Source organism: Leptonychotes weddellii, chromosome 12 (genome assembly GCF_054177405.1).
Source record: "Leptonychotes weddellii isolate Sample4059 chromosome 12, ASM5417740v2, whole genome shotgun sequence".
Classification (NCBI taxonomy): domain Eukaryota; kingdom Metazoa; phylum Chordata; class Mammalia; order Carnivora; family Phocidae; genus Leptonychotes; species Leptonychotes weddellii.
The window spans coordinates 1,604,665-1,630,072 of record NC_138380.1 but is presented as its reverse complement, the minus strand read 5'-3'; the positions used below and the strand labels follow the sequence as shown (position 1 = coordinate 1,630,072).

At 39.0% G+C, this 25,408-nt stretch overlaps 2 protein-coding genes across 8 annotated transcripts in view; one reads left to right on the top strand and one right to left on the bottom strand.

Moving 5' to 3' along the window:
- LMBR1 (limb development membrane protein 1) overlaps positions 1-25,408 on the bottom strand; it is a 155,910-nt gene that overhangs the window by 90,197 nt on the left and 40,305 nt on the right. For 3 of the 7 annotated variants that reach the window (XM_081799750.1, XM_081799756.1, XM_081799749.1), the window contains exons 3-4: positions 23,185-23,224; positions 16,630-16,769 (exon numbers count right to left, since the gene is read on the bottom strand). In XM_081799750.1, the coding sequence (XP_081655876.1) occupies positions 16,630-16,769; positions 23,185-23,224 (180 nt within the window). Of the gene's footprint in view, positions 1-10,634; positions 10,812-16,629; positions 16,770-23,184; positions 23,225-25,408 lie in introns of those variants that run through there. The other 4 variants (XM_081799751.1, XM_081799754.1, XM_081799752.1 and 1 more) reach the window with 3 other exon arrangements.
- The window catches only part of DNAJB6 (DnaJ heat shock protein family (Hsp40) member B6), a 398,231-nt gene continuing 396,686 nt past the window's right edge, over positions 23,864-25,408 (top strand). The window contains exon 1 of the mRNA XM_081799764.1: positions 23,864-23,875. The gene's annotated coding sequence lies outside the window, so the exon portion shown is untranslated. The remainder of the gene's footprint in view (positions 23,876-25,408) is intronic.

Below are 25,408 nucleotides of genomic sequence, written 5' to 3'. Positions count from 1 at the left end.
TTCTCTGTTTTCTATTTCACTGATTTCTCCTCTTATCCTTTTTTTATTTCCAATCTTCTTAATTTGGTATTCATTTGTTCTCCTCTTCCTGTTTTCTTAAGGTGGGAAATTGTGGGCACTGATTTGAGACCTTTTTTCTTTTCTAAAATAGACATTTTAGTGCTATAAATTTTCAAATGTTTTATTTTTGTTTTCATTTAGTTCAAAGAACTTCCAAATTTCCCTTCTAATTTCTTCTTTGACCTATTAGTTATTTAGTTACCAAATAATTGAGTGATTTTCTAAATATGTTTCTTTTACTGGTTTCCCATTTAATTTCATTAGAGAACCTATCTTGTATGACTTTAATTCTTCTAAAAGTATTGAGATTTATTTTATGGCACAGAATATCGTCTCTCTTGGTAAATGTGCCTAGTGTACTAAAAGAATGTATATTCTACTACTGGTGGGCAGAGTGGTCTATAAATGCAAATTAGGGGCGCCTGGGTGGCTCAGTTGGTTAAGCGACTGCCTTCGGCTCAGGTCATGATCCTGGAGTCCCGGGATTGAGTCCCACATCGGGCTCCCTGCTCAGCAGGGAGTCTGCTTCTCCCTCTGACCCTCCTCCCTTTCGTGCTCTCTCTCATTCTCTCTCTCGCAAATAAATAAAAAATTAAAAAAAAAAATAATTAAAATTAAAATAAATAAATAAATAAATAATATAAATGCAAATTAGGCCAAATTAGTTAAGAATGTTATTCAAATCTTCTGTCTTGTTTTCTTAATTTGTTCTATCAATTATTAAAAAGAGGATATTGATAAATCTGAATAGAACTGTGATTTTGACCGTTAATCCTTTCATTTCTATTAAGTTTTTGCTTCATGTATTTACTAGCTACTTATTAGGTAGATAAATGTTTATTATGTTTTGATGAATTTCATCATTACGAAATGATCTTATTTATGCCTGGCAAAATCTATACCCTTTTCTAATAATAATAATATACCTACTCCAGCTTTCTTTTTATTAGAATTAGCATGGTATATCTTTTTTCTTCTATTGCTCTAAACCTATTTGTGTCTGTATATTTAAAATGGGTTTACTGTAGGCAGCATATACTTGAGTCCTTCCTTTTTATTCAATCTGATAATCTCTGCCTTTTTTTTAAAGTTTATTTATTTGTTTATTTTTAAGTAATCTCTACACCCAACGTGGGGCTCGAACTCACAACCCCAAGATCAAGAGTTACATGCTCTTCCAAGTGACCCAACCAGGTGCCCCCAATCTCTGTCTTTTAATTGGAATGTTTAGACCACTGATGTTTACTGATATGGTCAGGTTTAAGTCTACTGATTTGCTCTTTGTTTTCTATTTGTCCCATTTATCTTCCCTTTTTCTTCTTTTTCTGTGCTCCTTTGGATTAATTTTTATGATTCCATTTTATTTCTTACAGTTGCTTATTGACTATGTCCTTGTTGAGCTATTTTAGGGTTATTTGCAGGTTTATCACATACACCTTAACTCACCACAGCCAGCTTTCAAGTGATATAATACTTCAGGTACAGCATAACAACCTTCCAATGGTATATTTCCATTTCTTTCCTTCTGCCTCTGTGCTATTGTTGTCATGAATTTTACCTGTATATGCTATAAAATCACAATACATTGTTACTACTTTTTAAGCAGCCAATTATCTTTTTATTTTTTTTAAAGATTTTATTTATTTATTTGAGAGAGAGAGCACAAGTGGGGGAGAGGGAGAAGTAGGCTCCCCGCTAAGCAGGGAGCCCGATGCAGGGGCTCAATCCCAGGACCCTAGGATCATGACCTGAGCCAAAGTCAGACGCTAACCAACTGAACCACCCAGGTGCCCCCAATTATCTTTTTAAAAGACATATAATAAAAACTTTTATATTTTACCACAAAATTCAGCCAATAACCTGAATGAGCCCGGAAGCAAATTCTTACCAAGAGCCTTCAATAAGGAATGCAACCTCATGAAAACGTTCTTGTCTACCAATTCTGAATCTGTGTCAATTGTAAGTCAGTTTTGACTTATTTTTCTCTTTGTTATGAGTTTTACTTTACTGCTTTGTACTCAGCTGTAGACTCAAGGTAGGCAGAGTGAATCCCCAAAGATGTCCATATCTTAGTCCCTGGAATCTGTGAATATGTTACATTACATGGTATATTAGTTTTCTATAGTGTCCTAAAAACAAAGTACCACATTCCAACAACAGAAATTTGTTCTTTCACAGTTCTGGAGGCTGTAAGTCCAAAATCAAGGTCAGTAGGGCCATATCCCTTCTGAAGGCTCTAGACAAGAATCCTTCCTTATCTCTGGTAGAGACGGGGTAGCTGCATTCCTAGTTTTTATAGATGTATCTCTCTAAATCTCCCTGTCTTCACATGGCCTTTTTCAGGTGTGTCTGTGTCTCTGTTTTATCTTCTTATAAGGATACTAGTAATTAAATTAGGGCCCACACTAACCCAGTGTGACCTTATCTTAACTAATTACATCTTCAAAGACATTATTTCCAAATAAGGCCACATTCTGAGGTTCTAGGTGGACCTGATTGGGGGAAGAAGGGTAGGCAGGAAAGAGGACCATTATTCAACCCAGTATACATGCCAAAAAGACTACAGATATAATTATTAAGGCTATGGACCTTAATATAGGGAGACAGATCATCTTAGATTAGCCAGGTGGGTGAAACCTACCCAATGAACCTTTAAAAGCAAAGAACTTTCTCCAACTGAAGTCAGAGAGAAGCAGTAGAAGGGTCAATCAGGGAGGAACTCAAGGCACTTTTTCTGGAAGGGGTCACATGAAAAACTAAGAGGTGGGCAGCCTCTAGGGCAAAGACCAGCACCTGGCAAGGAAAGGGAGGGCTTCAGTCTTTCAACCACAAAGAACCAAATTCAGCCAATAACCTCAATGAGCCTGGAAGCAAATTCTTCCCCAGAGCCTCCAATAAGAATGCAACCTCACGAAAACCTTCATTTCAGCTCCCCCCGCCCCGAAAAAGAACATCTATTTAATAAGATCTTACAAAGAGAAATGTTTAAACTGAGATCATGATAGTCCACTAATTCTATCCATCTGTAAAACAAGATGTTTCTCTGTGCAACTCTCACCTGTCTAGTACTCTGCCCAGAACCTCCAGCCACCTGCCCCCCAACTATAGCCTGCACCCCCATTCTCTCGGCAGCACCCTCAAGCAGTTGAATATATTTATTTATATGCTGAATTGCTATTCTCAGTGCCTACGTTTTCTTGAAAACTTAGTTGTTTTAAGTGACAGGGTATACACAGTCTCTCTTACTTCATCTTGGCCAAACTATATGTAGCTTTTAAACTTGAATGCTGATTTTCTTAATTTTTCTTACTTCATACCTGAGCCTTAGTTTTTGATATAACAATAAACACAGGGAATGCTCTGGGCATAAAACACCATAGCAGATCACTCATTCTTTACTCACTGTCCTCATGGATTTGTTAATCTTTAAAAAGCTGTTTTTAACGGGTAGTTACCCACTGTTTGAAGTTGACTTCCCAAATACTTACTGAGGTCCTTGCCCCTTTTTTAAATTGTTTCAACACCCAACTCAATAAAGCCTAAGCCTCAACTCCTATGATCTTAGACAAAATTGTTCCCTATTGTAAAATATCCATTCGCTTTACTCTCTTGCCCTAAATTCCTAAAATATAACTGCTCCAATACACATTCTACAGTGGGCCTCTAGGATAGTTCACAAAACCATCATGCTTATTCTTTTTTCTCCCTTTTCTATACCCTGCCCATTATATTCTTTGATACATTTAGAAAATGCACTCTTAATGAAATGATAGTATCCTAGGGGCGCCTGGGTGGCTCAGTCTGTAAGCATCTGCCTTCAGCTCAGGTCATGACCCAGGGTCCTGGGATCGAGTCCCACATCGCATCTGGCTCTCTGCTCAGCGGGGAGTCTGCTTCTCCCTCTGCCTGCCATTCCCCCTGCTTGTGTCTCTCTCCCGCTCTCTCTCAATAAATAAAATCTTTTTTTAAAAAATGATAGTGTCCTAAAAACATATTAAACATAATGAAATCATTGCAAAGCCTCACTTTGCTAAGCTCCTTATTATACTGTTCAATACCTGTTACTTTCAATTTACACTCTGAAAGGGGGGGAAAAAATCACTTAGGAAAAAAAGTACCAGTTGTATATCTTCTCAAAGAATTGTGTTAAATTAAAAGGACCTCTCTTCCTGTTTCTACTGGTCTAAATAAAGATCTCTTTAACAAAATACTTAAGCAGGGTAGACATACATTTGTAAGATTCTGAAATTAAGATTTATTCAAAATAAACAAAAGTGTACTTTTATTTTAATGCACCAAGAATAACAAGTAAACACAGAATTTTGGAGCAGAAAAGAACTTTGAGATCCCTTGTTTCATTCCCTCAGAAACCAAACTCTTTTTTTAAAAGAGGTTAAATAAATGCCACACAAATTCCATAACTTACAAATAACAACAAAGGATTAGATCCAAGATCTCTTGCTCTTTCTACACTACTGTATGGATCTCACACTCATCATTCTGGATGAAAAAAGCACAATATTTTGAATTTTGTTAATATCATCTGCTGAAAAAAGCAATCAGTTTAATAAGATTTTACTAAAGGAAATGTTTAAACTGAGAATATGACAGCTTATTAATTCTATCCATCTGTGTAAAACAAAATTAGTGGAGCTTCTGATCAGTTTGTAAGACACTGAAACAGAATTCAGCATTTCTACATGTATTTATATGTGAGCACATGTACACCCAAGCCTTTTGAAAACACCAAATACGGAAAGGTTTTAACAAATCCAACTTTGATAAAACACTGAATGTACTATATGTACTTTGTCTGCTATAATGTCCTCTAACAAAACAAGGCATTCACACTATTCATGATTTAAAAGGCCTAAAAGTCCTGATGCCAGATGTCTGAGTAAGTGGCACTTTACATCTGACTAGCTTAAGATTGCATCTATCAGCTATATATGAGCTGGAAAAGGAACTTCAACTCTGTTTCCTCATGTATAAAATAGGCTACAACTTAACTCATAGGGCTCTCATAAAGAAAAGAAGAGAAATAACATACCAAATACTAAACAAATGTCAGCGCCTCCCACCAGCCATCTCAAAATAATGCAAATGTTCCAAACAACTGAAAAATTCTAATGCACACCAGCAATTTGACCAGATAAAGACAAGAAAGTGAGTTACAGCTAAAATTAGCTCTCAACCTTTCCCTAAAGAATTATTCTCATTAGGGGTTCCTGGGTGGCTCAGTCAGTTAAGCATCTGCCTTCTGCTCTGGTCATGATCCTGGGGTCCTGGGATGGAGCCCCAAGTCTCTTCGAGTCTCTTCTGGCTCCCTGCTCAGCAGGGAGTCTCCTTCTCCCTCTCTCTCTACCCCTCCCCCAGCTCATGGTCTCTCACGCTCACTCTCTCAAATAAAATCTTTTAAAAATTTTTTTAAAAAGAATGATTCTCATTAATTATACCCCAAAAAGCTTACAAAACAAAAACCTATATACACACGACATTAAAAATATATAAAAACAGGGGCGCCTGGGTGGCTCAGTCGTTAAGCGTCAGAAGGGAACTTTTTTTTGTTATTGAACTATAAATACACATACTCCCAGAATTCATCCTTCTGATCATATATGTCTCCTTTCATGCAGGGAGAACTACAAATTGTTCTCTGAAAATCAAAAGTTAAGAAATAAAACTCTGGGGGCGCCTGGGTGGCTCAGTCGTTGAGCATCTGCCTTCAGCTCAGGTCATGATCTCAGGGTCCTGGGATCGAGCCCCGCAAATAAAACTCTGCCTTGGGCAAAAGCTCACAAATCAGAAAAAGTATCTGCTCTGACTAACCCACACACTTAAAATGAAGATAATTATAAAAAGCTAAATAAAGAAATCTGTATCAACAGATATCAACAAGCAGCAATGTCTGCAGAACAAGTGGAGAAAATGATGAGTATGATCACAAAGATTCTGAATACCAACTCATTTAGTTTGACATGAAATTAGATGCCTACACTTTTACATACTAAACTATATATGTAATATATATGAGTATATGCGTATGCTATATATGTGTGCATATAGTACATACGTGTGTGTGTATATGTATATATATATAATTTAAATTTTTTTTTTTATTTTCCCCCAATTGCCCCTTTTCCAGGAGACTCAACATTACTACTAATGGTTTTGACAATCACAATTGTAGAAAGGGATATAATGTGATACAGAACATCCACTGTATTTATTTTTGCAAGAAACATTCACTTAACACAAAGAATTTGAGAGCTGATGGTCTTATCTTAACAGAATAATCATCTACACAAATAATCAGTTTTTATTCAAAGTCTAAATAATTAAATGCAAAAAATTAAGTTTATTTACCAGAGTAAGTAAATGTGAAAGTTTCAGGCTTAGCTTATGCTAATTTAATTATTAAATCTACAACATATAAGTTAAAGTTACTATGAGAAAAACATCTAATACAGAGAAATATATCTAACATACATTCCTAAGTAGTAATTATATTCTTGACAATTAAGACTTAATAAGTTTCCAGCATTTTACAAACATACATCAGACATACATACATAAACATCCCTTAAGAATTATTCTGTAATTTTGATGAAACTTTCCTAATTTTAAATTAGAACTAATATTTATAACTTATTTATATGACTACATATTAATTTATAAAATAAAAATATTATTCTCTACTTCAAAAGGCTAAAATTACTTTATTATAGCTAAAATCCTTCAATATAACCCAAAAAATTCAAAAACCTTGTAGTTTGTCTAAATCAGTATCAGTGACAACCTTTCTGAAAGATGTCCTATGCCTATCCCCCAAAGATGTATCTGAACTTAAACAATGGTTATTTACTAATCCTAGAATACTTCATTTCAAACCAAACCAAACTGAATTGCGAGATCACCATAGGATGCATTAACTTCTAGCTCCATCTGCTGGAGTCACAAAATATTCCAAAATCCAACATAAAATACTATTAAGCAAATGATCTATCATTTTTTATCATACAGACCAAACACTTCATGAATTTAAAACAGAAAATTAATCAGAGTTCAGCCATATTCAATAATTTCCAAAATGACAAATCTAAGTTAAAATCAGTATTTCAGTGGAATTGAGGCTCTAACACTATTGTCAAAAAGTGAGTTATATAATAAAAAAATTCTACCAAGAAAGCAGAAGCCTTAGAGAAAGACAAGTTTGCTTCTGAACAGTAAGTACTGTGTGAACCCCAGAATTAGAACAGCTTCTGTCTATTAGAAGAAAAACAAAAATTAAAGAACAATTTTAGCAATGAGTTGTGAAACTTTTTACCTTAATATAACTTTTTTCTTGTAACAAAAAAGCAATACATGTCCATTGCAGAAATATTATACAATACAAGCACCAAAAAAATTTTTATATCCTGTAATTAATCCTACCACCCAGAGAAAAACATGTTTTTCAACATCCTTCTCTATCAACAAATACTATTCTACATCATCATCTATAATGGCCAAAAAAGCACTCCACTGTTAGGATCTACCAAAATTCAATTAAGCAAATTTCTTACTCTGACACTTAGATTGTGTTTTATTTTTAAAATTTTTATAAACAATACCTCCATTAATATCCAGTAACTACGGTGATGCATACTATGACAAATGACTACTAAGACCAATTGATTAGAAACTACTAGTAACATTTAACTAATAATGGTATATTAAACTTTATGAAGGACTGATTTCAATTTAATATCTATCCATAAGTAGATGTTATACTTATTTTTCTTTTTTTTTAGTTTAATTGCTTATAATCTAGAAGTCTGATTTTTTTAATCTTCTGTGGGACTTGAAAATGGCTAAAATAAAGATGGATTTTGTATTGTTCCTTCATGATATCCACAATAGCATATTGTCTATTCCTGTTGAAAAATCAAAATAAAACACCCATACCTTGAAAAGACTAGTAAGGTTCATGGTGGTTATCTTTTAACAGACTAAATGTCAACTAGGCAATCATGTTATAAACATGTGTCTCTGTCTCTTTCATAAGTTAAGTATGGACAGCTTAGCAAAAATTGGCCCCCAGTGGGGGATACCTCAAAAAACTGAAGAATTATTTCCTGACTTTATTTAAGGCTACAACTTAACTCCATCACTCCCCTACCTTCCAAAGACTTATTCCTGTTTATTTTTTACCTTTAATCTCACATTACATAAAATTACCATTTAAAGGGAGTAATTCAATGCATTTGGTGCATTCACAAATCATGCTATACCACTACCACCATCTCACCCCAAAACGTGTCTATCACCCCGAAAGGAAAACCCATTATCAGTTTTTCAATTTATGGAACTGAAGAGTTTCATATTTTTCTGCTAAGCTTTTAACAAGATACAAAGAAAGTGAATACAATTAGATGCTTTCTTTCTGTCCATTTTTTACCCTTTTTCAATTTTAACAATAAAAGTGACAATACAAATTTTAGCTACCATTTTGTCATCTCTGCTCTCTTTGTACCATCCTATAATAACTATAGTTGCTGGCACGTCATACCCACACTAAGTGAATGAAGGGACACACCTCACAACTGCCGGCTGACAAGCAAAAAAGACCCTGGGCTAAAACTGCCAATGACCAGATTACCATTCTGCCCCATTCTAGCTCCAATATCATTTTTGTATATCACATTTTTCAAGCTATTTTAATTATTTTCCCCTTGTAGACAAAGATACATCTTGCTACATGATACAGATTTAGAACTAAGGGTAATATCTTATTTATTTATGTTATTAAATTCTGGCCCACAGAAGTGAAGTGGCATTCTAACATAATCTGGTTAACATGTAACATCTCAAACCAAGTGGCCCAAATCCAGACACTATATTTAATTCAAGCTAAGTATTTTTATACATCCTAAAGCATTATCAACACATATATTGGCCTAATCCATATGATTTACACACTAAAGGCACAAGTGATCAAAACCATCCATACTGACAATTTTACAGGATAAGCCATTAAATTTCTTTTCAAATTAAGTTCTTTTTTATCAAGGTATTCCTAATGACACAATAAATAACTTTTATTCACTCAACGATGAATCTTTATTGGACAATTCCAGTGTGAAAGTACTGGAGCAGTGATCCATGGGAGATTAAGAGAATTTCAGACATATTCTGAGACCTCAAAGAATTTGGCATAAATTCACAAAGGCTAAACACAAAAAGACAAGTAATAACTCAAGAAAATCTAGTGTTACAAGATGGTAAATGACTGACAAATGAATGTGGATGATATAACTGCACTGGAGTAAAGGAAATCATCGGACTTTTCAGGTACTACTTTTGGAGACCCAAAACATCACTGTGGCCCACCAGTCACAGCAAGGGCTTATGGAGGTCAGCTGGTCAACGGAGTGTTAGCTCAGGTCTCACATGTGTCACAGTGGGTCTGCAAACCCAGTCTGCGGTCACATCCCCAGTGCCAGAATGCATAAGGAATAGATATACTTCACAGCTAACAGAACCCCTACTCTGGTCCCCTGACCTGTGTAGTAAGGGCTATTACAGTGGGAAATGCCAAGTGGAAGCCCCCAGAATTGCCTCTAACTAGGAAAACAGTAAACCAAAAGTCATGCCACATTCCTGAAGGAAATGCAGAGATTAATGCCACCATCAAGGGTTTGAAAGACGCAGAAGTAGTGACTCCCACATCCCCAAAACAGACAGACCTTAGGACAATGACAGTGGATTACCGTAAACCTCACTAGGTGGTGACTCCCACTGTAGCTACTGTTCCAGATGTGGTTTCACTGCTTAAGTAAATTAACACATACCATGGTACCTGGTGTGTGACTCCTGATGTGACAGAGGCCTCTGTCTCCATCTCTGTCCATAAGACCCACTGGAAGTTTACTTTCAGCTGCAAGGCCAGCAAAGCACCCTCACTGTCTTACCTCAGGGCCACTCCAACTCTTCAGCCCTGTTACAATTTAATCTGCAGGAATCTTTTTTTTTTTTTTTAAAGATTTTATTTGAGAGAGAATGAGATAGAGAGAGAGAGCACGAGAGGGGGGAGGGTCAGAGGGAGAAGCAGACTCCCTGCTGAGCAAGGAGCCCGATGCGGGACTCGATCCCGGGACTCCAGGATCATGACCTGAGCCGAAGGCAGTCGCTCAACCAACTGAGCCACCCAGGCGCCCCTAATCTGCAGGAATCTTGATTGCCTTTCCCTTCCACCAAATGTCACAGTGGCCCATTCTAACGATGACACTGTGCTGACTGGATCTAGTGAGCGAGAAGTAGCAAGTACTCTAGACTTATTGGTAAGACATTTTCATGTCAGAGGGTGGAGAATAAATCCAAGAATAATTCAGGGGCCTTCTATGTCAGTGAAATTTCTAGGGGTCTAGTGGTGTGCGGACGTGGGGGATCTCTGTTCTCAGGTGAAGGATCAGTTGTTGAATCTGGCTCTTCCTACAACCAAGAAAGGCACGAAGTCCATGGGCTTCTTGGGATTTTGAAGGTAACATATGCCCCCTATTCCTCCTCTGGGTGTGTTACTGCAGCTCACTTACCGAGTGATGCCCAGAGCTGCCCGGTTTACAGTGGGGTCCAGAACAAAAGAAGGTTCTGCAACGAGTACAGGCCGCTGTGCCAGCTGCTCTGCTATGTAGGCCACGTGATCCGCAAACCCAGCGATGCCCGAAGTGTCCACGGCAGGCAGGAATGCTGCGTGGAGCCTTTGGCAGGCACTACAAAGGGATCACAGCGCAGGCCCTTAGGACTTTAGAGCAAAGCCCTACAGCACGACAGCCCCTCTGGGACACACCTGAAGGACAGCCCTGCACAGATAAGCATTCTCTTTTAAGTAACACATCTTGGCCTGTTACTGGGCCTTAAAAGAGACTGAACACTTGGGGCGCCTGGGCGGCTCAGTCGGTTAAGCGGCTGCCTTCGGCTCAGGTCATGATCCCAGCCTCCTGGGATCGAGCCCCACATCAGGCTCCCTGCTCAGCAGAGAGCCTGCTTCTCCCTTTCCCTCTGCCTGCCTCTCTGCCTACTTGTGCTATCTCTCTGTCAAATAAATAAATTTTTTAAAAAATCTAAAAAAAAAAGAGACTGAACACTTGACCATGAGCCACCAAGTTACCATGTGACTGGAGCTGCCCATCATGAACAGGGTGTTTGTTATCTGATCCACCGAGCCATAACATCAGACATGCAACAGCAACACTCCATCATCAAACGGAAGTGGTATACATAAGATCAGGCCCAAGCAGGCCCTGAAGGTACAAGTAAGTTACATGAACAAGTGGCCCAAATGCCCATGGTCTCCACTCCTGCTCTACTACTTCTCTTCCCCAACTTGCACGTAGGGCCTCATAGGGAGTTCCCTACAATCTGCTGACAGAGCGAAGAAAAGACTCAGGCCTGGTTTACAGATGGTTCTGCACAACACCACCCAGAGTGGACAGCTGCAGCACTAGAGCCCTCTGAGACAGCAGTGAAGGGAAATCCTCCCAATGCCCCTGGCTGTTCACTTTGCCTGGGAGGAGAAATGACCAGACATGTAATTATAAATTCATGGGTTGTGTCCAGTGATTTGGCTAGAAGGTCAGGAAGAAACATGACTAGAAAACTGGTAACAAGGAAATTTGGGGCAGAGGTAGTACAGATAGTACTCTCTGAATGGGAAAAAAAATGCAAAGATATTCATGTCCCATGTGACTGCTCATCAAAAGGGGACCCTGGCAAAGGAGGAGTTTAATAATCAAGTGGATAGGACTACCTGTTCCGCAGATACCACAGTCAGCCTCTTTCCCCGCCACTCGTCATGATCCAATGGGCTCATACACAAAGTGGCCATGATGGCAGGGTAGAGATTACGCACGGGCTCAGCAAGGTGCATGCCTACTCATCAGACTCACCTGGCTATGGCTACCACCTGCATGCCTAATCGCCAGCAGCAAAAACCAACACTGAGACCTCAATATGGCACCACTCCCAGGGGAGATTAGCTAGCTACCTGGTGGTGGGTTCACTGAAATGGGCCACTCCCATCATGGAGAGGGCAGCATTTTGTCCTTATTGGAACAGACACTTACTCTGGGTACAGATTTGCCTCGAACGCAAAGCTGCTGCCAAAACTATTATCTGTGGACTTTCAGAATGCCTTGCCCACCATCATCACAGCAGCGCTCCTGCTCTAGGAAATACCTCATAGCAGAAGAACAACAATGGGCCCATGCCCTCGGAATTCACTGGTCATGCATGTTTCCCACGATCCTGAAGCAGCTGGTTTGATAGAATGGTGGAATGTCCTTCTGAAGACTCAGTTACGGTGCCAGCTAGCTGGCAATACCTCGCAGGGCTGAAGAAAGGTACTCTAGGAGGTCGTATTCCCCCTGAATCTGTATTCAATATATGGTGGTATTTCTCCCATAGCCGGGGTTCACAGGTAGAATCAAGGAGTAGAATCGGGAGTGGTAGCACTCACTATTATCCATCCTGACCCACTAGCAAACTTTCTGTCTCCTGTTCCTATAACCTTAGGAACCAGTGCTGCTAGACTAGAGTTCCAGCTCCAAAGGGAGGAACGTTTCCACCACGAGACACAACGATTCCACTGAAATGGAAGTTCAGACTGCTGTCCAGCACTTTGCAGTCCTCATGCCTCTCAATCAACCAGCAAGGGAGTTCTGACCACGAAGGGGAACCTGGACGCCTCCTCCACAATGGAAGTGAGGAAGAGCATGTCTAGAACACAGAACATGCCTCAGGGCATGTCTTAGTATTACCATAATTTGGCCCCATTGATGATTTTTTAAAAGCTAAGAAGCAAGTATGTCTAAGGTTGACAAATCTTCAACCCCAAGACAATCTAAGGGACTAATAATAAGCACTACCTCGAATGTCATCGACAAGGTTAAAGAAAGCTATGAATTTAGAAGAGAAAGATGAATTTAAAGATTTATGATATTCACTACATGCAGCAAAGGATACAGACCTACCAAAGATTTAGCAGAAACAAAGCCAGGGGTCATAAAACCCTCAAGGAAAATTTCCAGGGCTTACATCCCAGGCCTCCTGAAACCTATTCCTAAGAGTACATTTAGAAGCAGTGACATCATTTAGAAGGTTCTTCCTCTAGTTCCCCAACTTTCAGATGATGTGCTTTATTGGAGTTCAAAATTATTGTCTATCACATATTCATTCAACAGGTTTATTAGGCAATCACTATGTGGGAATCACTGTTCTAAGCCCTAATTTATAAACAAAATATTTGAGTTTACACACCTTACATTATAATGAGAAAGACTACCAATAAAACAAATATATTTACTTCCAGAGTTAAGGCCTCCAAATACATGGCATGTCATGTGTTAGTAGCTCTTACTTAACAGGCCATAAACAGAATAAAAGAAATAGCCTTGATTTAGAGTATGTGAAGGTCACTAAGTATAGCATGCAATTTCTACTCAGTAAAACTGGAAACAAAGTCCAGTTCACCTGTCATACTGGTTAGCCCAGCTTGAGACCACCTGCTCTGCTGGTAAGAACACCTGGAGCCCAATCCTGCAAAATGTATATGCTATAGTACCTATCGCTTTACAGGAAGCTAGGGCCAAGGGGAACCATGCCAGTCTTCCTCAAACATTTTAGACTATACGTGTAAAAACCATTTTCTAAATTATATATTATCCAAGTATTTTTAATAACAAATAACATGTCATCTAAAAATAACTCACCAAAACAGTCATAGCCATTACTTTCCAGCTTGTCTCCTGCCTTTCATAATAACAGCTAACTTTTCAGTAGAGGATTTATTTTTTGTATCAATTTGTTTGCTTATTCAGTTTTTTTCAATTGCTAAGCAAAAAAAATGGAGTAATTTCTTTTTATTCAGTTAATAATTAGTCCTAATTTTACTGAATTCATTTGGTCTTCAGAGCATCATGACTCCATTTGTTTCTACTTTCAAGCATGACAGAAACCACAAAGGCCAGATTCAAATATATGATTAAACTAAAATGTTAAAATTTTTCATGTCAAAAAACAGTTTAAGCAGGGGCGCCTGGGTGGCTCAGTCGGTTAAGCGACTGCCTTCAGCTCAGGTCATGATCCCAGGGTCCTGGGATCGAGCCCCGCATCGGGCTCCCTGCTCGGCAGGAAGCCTGCTTCTCCCTCTCCCACTCCCCCTGCTTGTGTTCCCTCTCTCCTGTGTCTGTCAAATAAATAAATAAAATCTTTAAAAAAAAAAAACAAAACAGTTTAAGCAGTATTAAAGGACAAATGGGAGGAAAATGTTTTCAATTAACCTCTGATAGACAACTAATTACTTAAAAAAAAAAACACTGCAAGTGTAAAAAGGAATGAAATCTTGCCATTTGCAACAACATGGATGGAGTGAGAGTATAATGCAGGAGAAATAAGTCAGTCAAAGAAAGACAAATACCCTATGATTTCACTCATATGTGGAATTTAAGAAACAAAACAAACGAGCAAACGGACAAAAGAGAGAGGGGCAAGCCAGGAAACAGACTCTTCACTGTAGAGAACAAACTGTTGGTTACCAGAGGGGAGGGAGTGGTTGGGAGATGAATGAAATAGGTGATGGGGATTAAGGAGAGCACTTGTGATGAGCACCGGGTAGTGTATGGAGTGTTGAATGACTACACTGTACACCTGAAACTAATATTACACTGTATGTTAACTAACAGGAATTAAAAATTTAATTAAAAAAAAAAAAAGGAGGGGGAAACACTGTAAAAATGGGCAAAGGAAACATAGGTAGGCAATTTACTAAAAAATAACTATGAATGACTTCTGAGTATGTTTTGTAAATGTCTATCCTTACTAGTAATTAAAGAAATGTACATTTAAGAGGGGAGATGCTTCATGTTTCTGAACTGGAACTTTTTTTTTTTTTTTAAGATTTATTGCGGGGGTGGGGTGGTGGGCAGAGAGAGAGAATCCAAGTAGACTGCCCTGAGCATGGAACCCGATGCAGGACTCAATCTCATGACCCTGAGCAGAAACCAAGAGTTGGACACTTAACTGACTGTGCCACCCAAGCACTCCTTGAATTGGCAGGTTTTAAGTACCACCCACAGTTGACGAAGATGCATTGTGGGAAGAGGATGCCCTCAGCGAAAGTGAAACCACTAGTGGAATTCACACAGCTTTTCGGAATCAGGAAACATCTTCTCTAAACTTTTAAAGTGTGCTTACCTGGAAAGTGAATTGCAGAAATTTATCCTAAGGACAAATATTTGTAAAGATGTACACTGGAACTTTTTTAGTTAAAAAAAAATTGGGAACAATCCATGCTTATAACAGCTCCAGGCACTACTATAAATTGCACAGAAAAGTAGTTAATGGCATGGAAACCTCCCACTTATATGTTGATTTAGGAAAACATAAATCATCAGTGAGTCCCTGAAGGTTTCCATCTGGTTATGCGTTCACAGGAAGACACCTTACTGAAGATTACACGGTATTCACAATAGCTCTGTGGGTTGTAGGATTGTGGGTAACATTAATTTTCTTCACCATATATTGTTTTCCAAATATTCTACAGCAAACGTAGTATTTCTTTAAACACAAAGGAGTGAGAAAAAAGGTAGCTGTCTGTATAAATTCCAGATGAATTAAAAAGAGTTATGCACACAAAAAAAATCATCTTTAGAAAATGAGGGGGAAAAAGAGAGTATTTGTCACATATCAGGAAGGGAAAGGATCTTCTAAACACAAAACAATTAGAGAAACCAAAGGAAGAAAAAAGACTGGACACTGGACAATATACAAATGTTAAAAATTCTGTCAATAAAAAAGCAAATAAAGTTAAAAAGAAAAATAACTAGAACATATTTACAAAAATGTAATAAAAAGCTGATGTGTTTTCCATATAAAGATACCACAATTCAAAAAGAATAAAAGGGGGAAGGACAATGGAACATATAAAAAAGATCTATGTATTAGATCTTGTAATATATTTCATAAATTAAAATTAAAATGTCGTACACCTCACTAAAAATTTCTAGAAAATGGCAGAGTCAAGATTGGAATGCAGGTCTAATTGGCCTCCAAAGCAACATACCATGTTGCCCACAGTAAGTAAGTCACTTTTTTAACCACATTAATTCTAAAGTTTGTACTTGACAGAAGAGTTTTTTCCCCTTCAATTATACATTCTTAAATAACAGAAGTAACAGAAAATAAATTAAGTAGAAAACTATGGCTAGTATTTTTAGGTCTTAAATGGAGGCTGAGTTCTTTTGACATATCCAGATAAACCAAAATTCTCTTGCTAAATATTTAAATGAGAACCTATTTATCAAAATCATTAAGTATAAAGACTGCTTCTTGATTAAGTAAAACAGAAAAGCCTTTCACAACTAAGAATAGGAATAGTAAGTAAAATCTGGTTTTCTGATTTTATGAAGGACTCATGGTTTATTGGAGGAAGATGCAAATTATGAAGGAAATTAAGAAAAGGCAAATCTAAAAATACAGTGCAGTAAAAAACAAAAACATTCACTGTGATTATATTGAGCAGTATATACTAACCATGAATCAGGGAGCCATTTAGCCATTGAATATAGTAGTTTTGAGGAAAAGAAAGCAGGATTTCATTGCTGATTATTGAAAAGGGTAAAAGCAAAACAGCCCCAGCTGAAACTGCCAGAGTGAACGTGCTCAAAAACAACCTGGAAGAGAAGAGATCACTGTCACCAGCAATTGGAAAAAGCAAGGAATACGGTAGGAATTCAAAAAGGATAAAAACTCTTAAATCTTTTAATCCAAAAAAGTTACATAAGATTTTCATTAAATATGTGCAGTTGGGAGACAAATGATATATATATGATACTAGAAGTTCAATTAGGTATACTCTAAAACTCCTCGCTCTGTGAAAAAGGTCATTAACTTGAACAAGCAGGCCCTAGAAGAATCACATACAGAAGACAGAGTACTTTGCACATTTTACAAAGAATAAGCCATAGTCTCTTTCCTCTTTTAAATTTAAATATTTATTTCACAATTGCATTTAATTAACTACTTTGGCAAATACATCCTAACAGCAATGCAAAAACTGATTCAGGTGAAAAAAAAAAAAACTTGTGAAAACAATATGAAAAAGAAATCAATTCAAAATGGTTATTTCAAAAGAAAAAAACTTAACAAAGCCATTGGTCAGCTACCTCTTAAAACGGGTAAAGGCAAAATAAATTATACTAGGAAACAGTAGAGAACTATTAAACAATATTCTACTATTAAACAGTATTTAAAACACTATTTTGTCATTTTTAAAAATAAGATATTGCTAATAAATACTGATACAGAGAAATGTCTAAGATAAATTAAGTTAAAAAAACTGAAAAGGCACGGACAATAAATAGAAAACATGCTCCCCCCTCCAAAAAAAAATGCATTTATACACACAGGAAAATAGAGGTACACACACACACACAAAAAAAAAAAAAAAAACCTAGCATAATATATAACAAACCCCCAGGAGAGTGGAATTCTAAGGGGCTTTCACTTTCTCAGTTATATATGTCTGAAATGTTTAAAATTTTGTATCTAATTTTTTAAAAGATTTTTTTAAGACTAAAAAGGCAAAGGAAAAGAAAACCTCACCAACATTAGAGATGGAATCTTAATTTAATATCCATCCCATTAAAGTCAATATAGGAAGAATGTGAAAATAAATGTAACACATAAGAAAGAAAAAAAAAAACACAATAAACACTCGAAATACACATCCACTAGAGTAACTTTGAGACCAATGCCATCTTGTGGCAACCAACAGAAATGTTTTCCTACTTAAAAGCCAAAACAACCATGAAACCTCTGTTCAGTAAATCATTGATAATGTTTAAATGTAGACCATATCATACATACCAAAAATACCAAATCAGACACAGAAGAAGGCTTAGAAGCTGTTTTGCTGAGCGGGCACGTTTCCTGGGAAAAGCACTAGGAAAAATGTCCACCCAGGTACACCGCCAACTCCGGCAACTACCGGCCAGTGGCCCGAAGCGTGCTTCTCTGTTCTGTCCTTGCAAGTCAAGGGAGGAAGTTATCCCAATCACTACCACTGCTTCCTTCCAATGCTAAAAATAGGATCAAATCCACAAGTTCACCATTCCAGGTCCTGCACAGCTATTCCAGTATGTGTGTTAGGCTCCTCTTGCCACGACAGACTCCCACATACAGTGTGATGTACCCAGCCTTCTCGTACACCAAACCTCAATGCGTTTCATGGCTCTGTGCTCTGGGGCACAGTCAGCGCTGTCCCTAGGGTCCCTTTATGTCATTTGCCCTGTGAAGCAGCCTCAGCACCACTCTCCACACTCCTCTCAAGAGTCAATCCCTCTCCTCTCAGCTCACATGACACTGACCACATAACCAGCAGGAAGACCAACCAGAGTTTCCACATCAAAAACCGGGACCTGTAATCTGACAAAAAACTAAGCTTATGAGGGCAAATAGGTAAAGTATTTGAAATCATGAATGATCCAGAAAAGCCTAACTATAATGCCAACTCTCAACAAACACTTGCAGAATCTACTGCATTGCAGGTACTGTGACTGGGCTCTGGATATAGACAGGCCGCTGCCACCCTCTCACCCTGCCTGTGAGCACCTAGGACGAGAGCTACTCAGAAAAGGTCAATGCAGTGCAGGTCAATGCTGGCAAGGGGTCCCTAAGGTAAGGCCAGGTCGAAAAAGAGCAGTAGTGGTCATAGCTTACAGACCTATTGAAGTGCCCCTCAGATTAAAGTACCGTTTCACAAACGTCACCTTCTGAAATGGAGCAGATTCTGAGGACAGAACCCACAGGACTTCCTGGGGGTGGGAGCAGAGAGGGCTCAAGGCTGACTCTGAGTTTTTAGCCTGAGAATGGGAATGGTAGAGCTGGTATCGCCTGTGATGGAGAAGGCCGCAGCTGGAGCAGGCCGGCGGGGAAATATGGAACTCAGCTTTGGCCCAGCCTCGTCTGTCATGTCCACGAGCATCACAGAGGCAATGCTTCACACTTCTCTCTGCAGGCTACCAGGTGGCCTAGAACTTCTGTCTGCCCCGTTGCTGGTTACGTTCTGACTGACCACTGGGCAGGATGGTGTCTGCCAGGTCTCTCTGACTCTAACATCACTCTTTTCCACTTTTAATTAGTAAGTATTTTGTGGGAAGCTAAGTTTGAAACTAGGAAAAATACCCTGTTCCTTGCCAAAAAGTTTATTCATTTACTGATTCCTGTCAGTATGGACTCAAGATTGTTCTATTTTATTCTGTGTAGGATCCATTACAATCATTCTCTGGACACTCAGATTGTCCCTGATTGATGTGAAAGCCCTTGAAGGCTTCTGGGTCTTTTAGACTTGCACCCCATCGTTCTTGGAGCACTTCCTTGTATTCTGGCAGTACCGTATGTACAAAATGAGCCTGGAACTTCCCCTCTCCTACCCCTGCAGTCAGCTTCTCCCCCAAGGAGCCCTGGTTCCTATTAGTGGAAAGTTGTATTTAGAAGCACAGGTCTAGAGGGGAGGGGGGTGGGAGGATGGGTTGGCCTGGTGGTGGGTACTGAGGAGGGCACGTTCTGCATGGAGCACTGGGTGTTGTGCACAAACAATGAATCATGGAACACTTCATCTAGAACTAATGATGTAATGTATGGCGATTAACATAAGAAGAAAAAAAAATAATAATAACAGAAGCACAGGTCTAGTGCTAAATATACTCCCTGCTCCCGGGGTGTCATGCTCCCAATGCACAGGCAAGGAATGCAAGTATGCACTATGCATACATGTACATATACACACTTACATGCACCCACCTTTACATCTAGATCTGGTGCAATAACTCTGTATTGAAAACCGTGAGTCCACACTGATAGTTCACTTGCAAGTCCAACTGCAATGCAACAACCCTGTTCATTTTCGTTTTTCTCCCTTTCCCCTAACTGCAAAATGGCTCCCATCACCTTTAATGGACCAATCCCCTGGAAATGATCTGACATCCCACCCTATGCAGAGGCGCCCTCCTGCTCAGGTGACTCCCCATTCTGGACTGTCCTACCTCCCTCCCCACTGACCTCTCATACCTATGCCAGGCCATCCCTCTGGGGACACCCTCCTCAGCCTACTTGGGCTCTGTCATCCTGCCTGGATGCCCTCCCCAACCTGTGACTCCCTGTAACAGAGCACCCCTGAACACATGCGGGTGCCCCTCATCACCCCTCAAGCTGACACTCCACCAAGGAGGGAAAATTCCCTCCCTGCTCTTGGACCCTGAGAGCCCACACCAGGTCACCCCCGGGCTCTGACACCTCATGCCAGGCCTACCTCCTGCAATGGAGACTCTCCTCTCACCTGCAAGGGCTCCCAAAAGCATTCCATTTTTATATCAATAACTTAAATCCAAATCAAATCAACTAACTAGCCAACAGTAGCTCTCATAAAATGTAGTTTTTGGTTGCAAAGTTAATTTGGGGGCACAAGTAGATACAAACAGAGAAAAGAAAAAAGGAGCAAAGGAGAAAGCAAACGTGGGTCTAACGGGAGGTGAGAACAGCCAAGGAACAGGCTTTCCATTTTGACATGGGTGCTAAGCCAGCTGTGGAGATCCTTGTTTCAAGCAGCCAGGTAGTGCTGCCAATCATTACACTTAAGAACTTGTCTGAGCTCTTCCTCTTTTTTCTCCTTGTTCAGCAGGACTCTCCTTCCATTTCCTCCTCTTCGGTGGAGGGGGCAAGGCAAGGAAAGATGGTGGAGAGAAGGGAGGCAATCCCAAATTCCTACGTACTGTACACCAGCACCAATCCTGGATTATTTTGCAGATGTGATTTAATCCACAAAACAGCACGACAGAGTAAGTGGCAGCTCTCCTTCACATACGGAGAAAACAAATCTTTGTTTCTCAAGCTCTTCTGATCTCAAGTTAATCTTGAGTTTGGAATTTGAACCCAGATCTACCTTCCTCTTCCATTCTCACTCATTCTATCACACAAGGGGGAAAAAAGGCAGTGAAAGCCAAAGGGATCACTGGGCGAGGGGGAAGGGAACAGACTAGCCCTGATTCTCTCAGGTGCCCTCCCCCCGCCTCCCCGCTCCCTCTCCTGTCTTTATTGTAAGTATACCCGTCTGCCTGCAGGAGAGGGATGTCAACTCCAGTCACATGATGCAGGAACCACCTGCCAGGATAACCCAAAGGCCTCAGACCCGCCGCAACAGTGACGGCAGCAGAACTGATGAAAGCAGAAGGGGAGGTCAGGGCTCCTGAGCCTCCTCACAAGGAAACAAGGCACAGCCACCGTTTCATAGAATACACTGCAAGGTAAAGTCTAAGTGATGTGTTCTGGCCTGTTGTGCAAACACCACCACTTTCGAGTTCCAGAACATTTCATCACCCCAAAATAAAACCTTGTATTCATTAAGCAGTTGCTCCCCATTCTGCCCTCCCCTCAGTCCCTGGTAACCATCAATATGACATTGATGGATTTACCTATTCTGGATATTTCTCATAAATGGAATCATACACTACATGGCCTTTCATGTCTGGCTTCTTTCACTTAGCATGATGTTTTCAAGGTTCCTACATGTTGTAATATGTGTCAGTACCTCATCCCTTTTTATGGCTGAGTAATATCCCAGGGTACGTGAGAGTATCCGTGAATGGGTGCATAAGTGCAGACAGCCTTTCCCCCTTTCCCACACCTCCACCCCACCCCAGGCAAAAGATGAATAATCTGATACTAATCGTGAAGAAACAAATCCAAATAACTGGCCTGTAATCTTCAGAAGTATCAAGGTTAGGGAAGTCAAGAAAATACTGAAGAAGGGTTTCAGTCTGAAGGCAACTAAAGGGACATGACAACTACGAGCAGTGTGTGATTCTGAATGGGATCTTTTTTGCAACAAAGGACATGAATGGGACAACTGGTAAATCTGAATGGGGCAGGAGTGGTACAGCATCAGTTTCATTATCTTGATGTTTATATGGTAGATACACAGGAGAATGCACTGTTTATAGGCATTATATACAAAAGTATCCTGAGGAAATGGAGAACCAGGTCAGCAACTTCTCAAACAGTTCTGGGGCAAAAACGCTCTTTTTTGTTATATTTCTGACTTTTCTCTAAATTCAGGACTATGCCAAAAATTTTTCAAGAATCAAAATAAAAGAATTCTGGAATAAGAATCTCTCCAATGTAGTTATATCTGTATGATTTCAAATTTTAGTCAAGCAAAATCTGATAGAAACTCACTGCTTCCCATCCATTTGATACCTCAAAAAAAAAAAAATTAGAGGGTACATCAATCATATATCAGTATATATAAGCAGAAAGAGAGCTATCGGGAACCTAAAGAACCATCTGAGTCCGTCTCCCTGCTCACAGCAGGTAGATGTTCAATTAACTAGAAGAGACGTCTGTTCCCTATTCCAAGAGTGTCAGTCTTCTCAGCAGACCATTAAACAGCCAAGAGTTTTCTTTCTTATGGCCCAGCAACTTTCCCAACCATAGCCCACTTCCTGGTTAAAACCTCTGAAGGTAAAATTGTCAGCTCCTCAAACAAGCAAATTTTAAGAGGAGACAATCAATCCTCATTTTTCCATGTACAGTTGATCCTTGAACAATATGGCTTAGAAATGCACAGGTTCACATATAAGTGAATTTTTTTTAATAAATATAGTACAGTAATATAAATGTATTTTCTCTCCCTTGTGATTTTCTTAATAGTGTTTTCTTTCCTCTAGCTACTTTATTGTGAGAATACAGTATATAATACACATAACATATAAAATATGTGTTAATCAACTGTTTATGTTATCAGTAAGACTTCCAGTCAATAGTAGGCTATTAGTAGTTAAGTTTTGGATAAGTCAAAAATTATACACAATTTCCAACTGCACAGGGCCAGCATTCCTAACCCCCACGGTGTTCAAGAGTCAACTGGGTGTTTGTTTGTATGTGTTTCTAAGGATAGGGTTAATATCAATAAAAGCATTGTAATACTTCAGGTGAATTTTTTCCACATTTATGCCCAAAGGTGCGAATTAAATTTGAAGAATTTATGTCATCAAAATTAGAAACAGAACAAATGAATTTTAAAATACATACGAAATCCTGTTGACTATGGCATCTTCGTCTTCTTGTTCATCTGTAAAAATGGTTAAGGTATTAATTTTTTTATCTCCAATAAAATGTTTCATTAATTTATTAGAAAATATAAAAAAATAGAAACTTAGTTATTTTGAAAAGAATTGATTTTCAAAACGCACTGCATTTATTTCAACATGGATCGAAATTTAAATCTCATTAAATCAGTAAGACAGAATGTAGTTAGATAAGAGTGTTGTGATGAACCAAAATCCTGATTAAGAAAACTACCATATGTAAATTGAAATTTTCCAAATATTTATTGCTCAAGAAAATAAAACTTAGTAGAACCTTAGGACCACTATCAAGTTTATTGTTATACAATATAAGTAAAATTATAATTGCTAATGAATGAAATTTTTTAGTTGACAGTATCCAACAAAAATCTTTACTATAAAATTAGAAGTCAGAATCTTAAAACTCATGTAGTTTTCTATGATTTGAGTTTGTCATTATTAATGGTAGTAAGGAAGATTCTCTTCGACCAGTCTAAACCATTTAGATACCACTGCCTCAATACTTCATAATTATTGTTCAAGTTACAGACTGGAAAGTATCAAGTTCTGTATCTCTTACAAGTAGCAGTTCTGCCCCAATGCTCGCTCACCCCCTCTACCTCTCCCTCATGGCTGCTAGCCTTCTCTCTGTCCTCCCACATAAATTTACCAGCTAAAGAAAGTCTGATCCAATTACAAGAATATTGCACAACACCCCCTGGACCCTCCTTCTCCTCAATACCTAACTGGGGTTGTCCTCAAAGGCTCTCTTCTCTAAGTCTCTGTAATTATGAGTGTCCACCTGCTTCCGTGTCAATGGTGTATTTGAGCCATTCTCTTACTCCAATCTCCATTCTTAATTATGGGCTGCCCAAAATAGCTTTACAACCAAAAGGACCATAAAATAACAGTCACAATTAATTTTTATACTGTTGTACACACCCCCAATTAACCATCCACTACTGAAGAATGTTTTAATAGCTTCATATAAATTTCAATTCTTCTCCCTACACTCTAAGTCCAGGGTATTCATCACCTCTCCCTGCCATTACTTTAAAAATCATCTGATAGGGGTGCCCAGGTGGCTCAGTCAGTTGAGTATCCAGGTCTTGATTTCCACTGGGGTCATGTCTCAGGATCATGGATCAGGCCCTGCGTCAGGCTCCGGGCTGACTGAAGGGGTCAGGGGAGTCTGCTTGGGGCTCTCTCTCCTCCTCTGTCTCTGCCCCCTACCCCTGTTCACTCTCTCTCAAAATAAATAAATACTTAAAAATCATCTAATAAATCTCCAATTTTCCTGCTCATCATCCCCTAATTTCCCCAAAAATGATGCATTTATATTCATTAATTCTCCCCCCCTTCTATGTCCATAATCATTAAAACCTGATGCCAAAACAACTTTAAAAATAGCTAAGATACTGTGTTGAATCTGCAGGTCTTCAAATTTTTGAGAGATTATAGATTCTAAGAAGTATTTTAGTGTAATCATAGAGCCAAACTAAAACACTAGAGAGCAAGCATGTACTAACTGCTTTCAAAAGTCTAACAAGTTTAAATATTATAACATAAAGAGTCCCTATATATGGAATCCTTAAGTATTCATATGGTACCTACTATTAGCCCAGCATCACAGGTAGAAAATCCTGTGATTTATAGAAAATAGCTGAGATTTAACAGAAGGCAGTAAGGCAACTGTTTAGGTCCTTACAAAACCCTGGCACAAAAATCTGTGAATGAATTAGCACAAAGTTCATTTTTAAAAAAAGAATAGGGGATGGGACGCGTGGGTGGCTCAGTCAGATAAGAATGTGCCTTCGGCTCAGGTCATGATCCCAGGGTTCTGGGATCAAGTCTCACATCAGGCTCCCTGCTCGGCGAGGAGCCTGCTTCTCCCTCTGCCTGCCGCTCCCCCTGCTTGTACTCACTCTCTCTCCCTCTCTCTACAAATAAATAAAATCTTAAAAAAAAAAAAGAACAGGTGCCTGGGTGGCTCAGTTAAGCGTCTGCCTTCAGCTCAGGTCATGATCTCAGGGTCCTGGGATCAAGCCCCACACCAGGCTCCCTGCTCAGCAGGGAGTCTGCTTGTCCCCCTCCCTCTCCCTCTGCTCCTCCCCCTGCTCGTGCACATGCGCATTCACTGCCTCTCTCTCTCAAAAATATAAAATCTTTAAAAATAATAATAATAATGC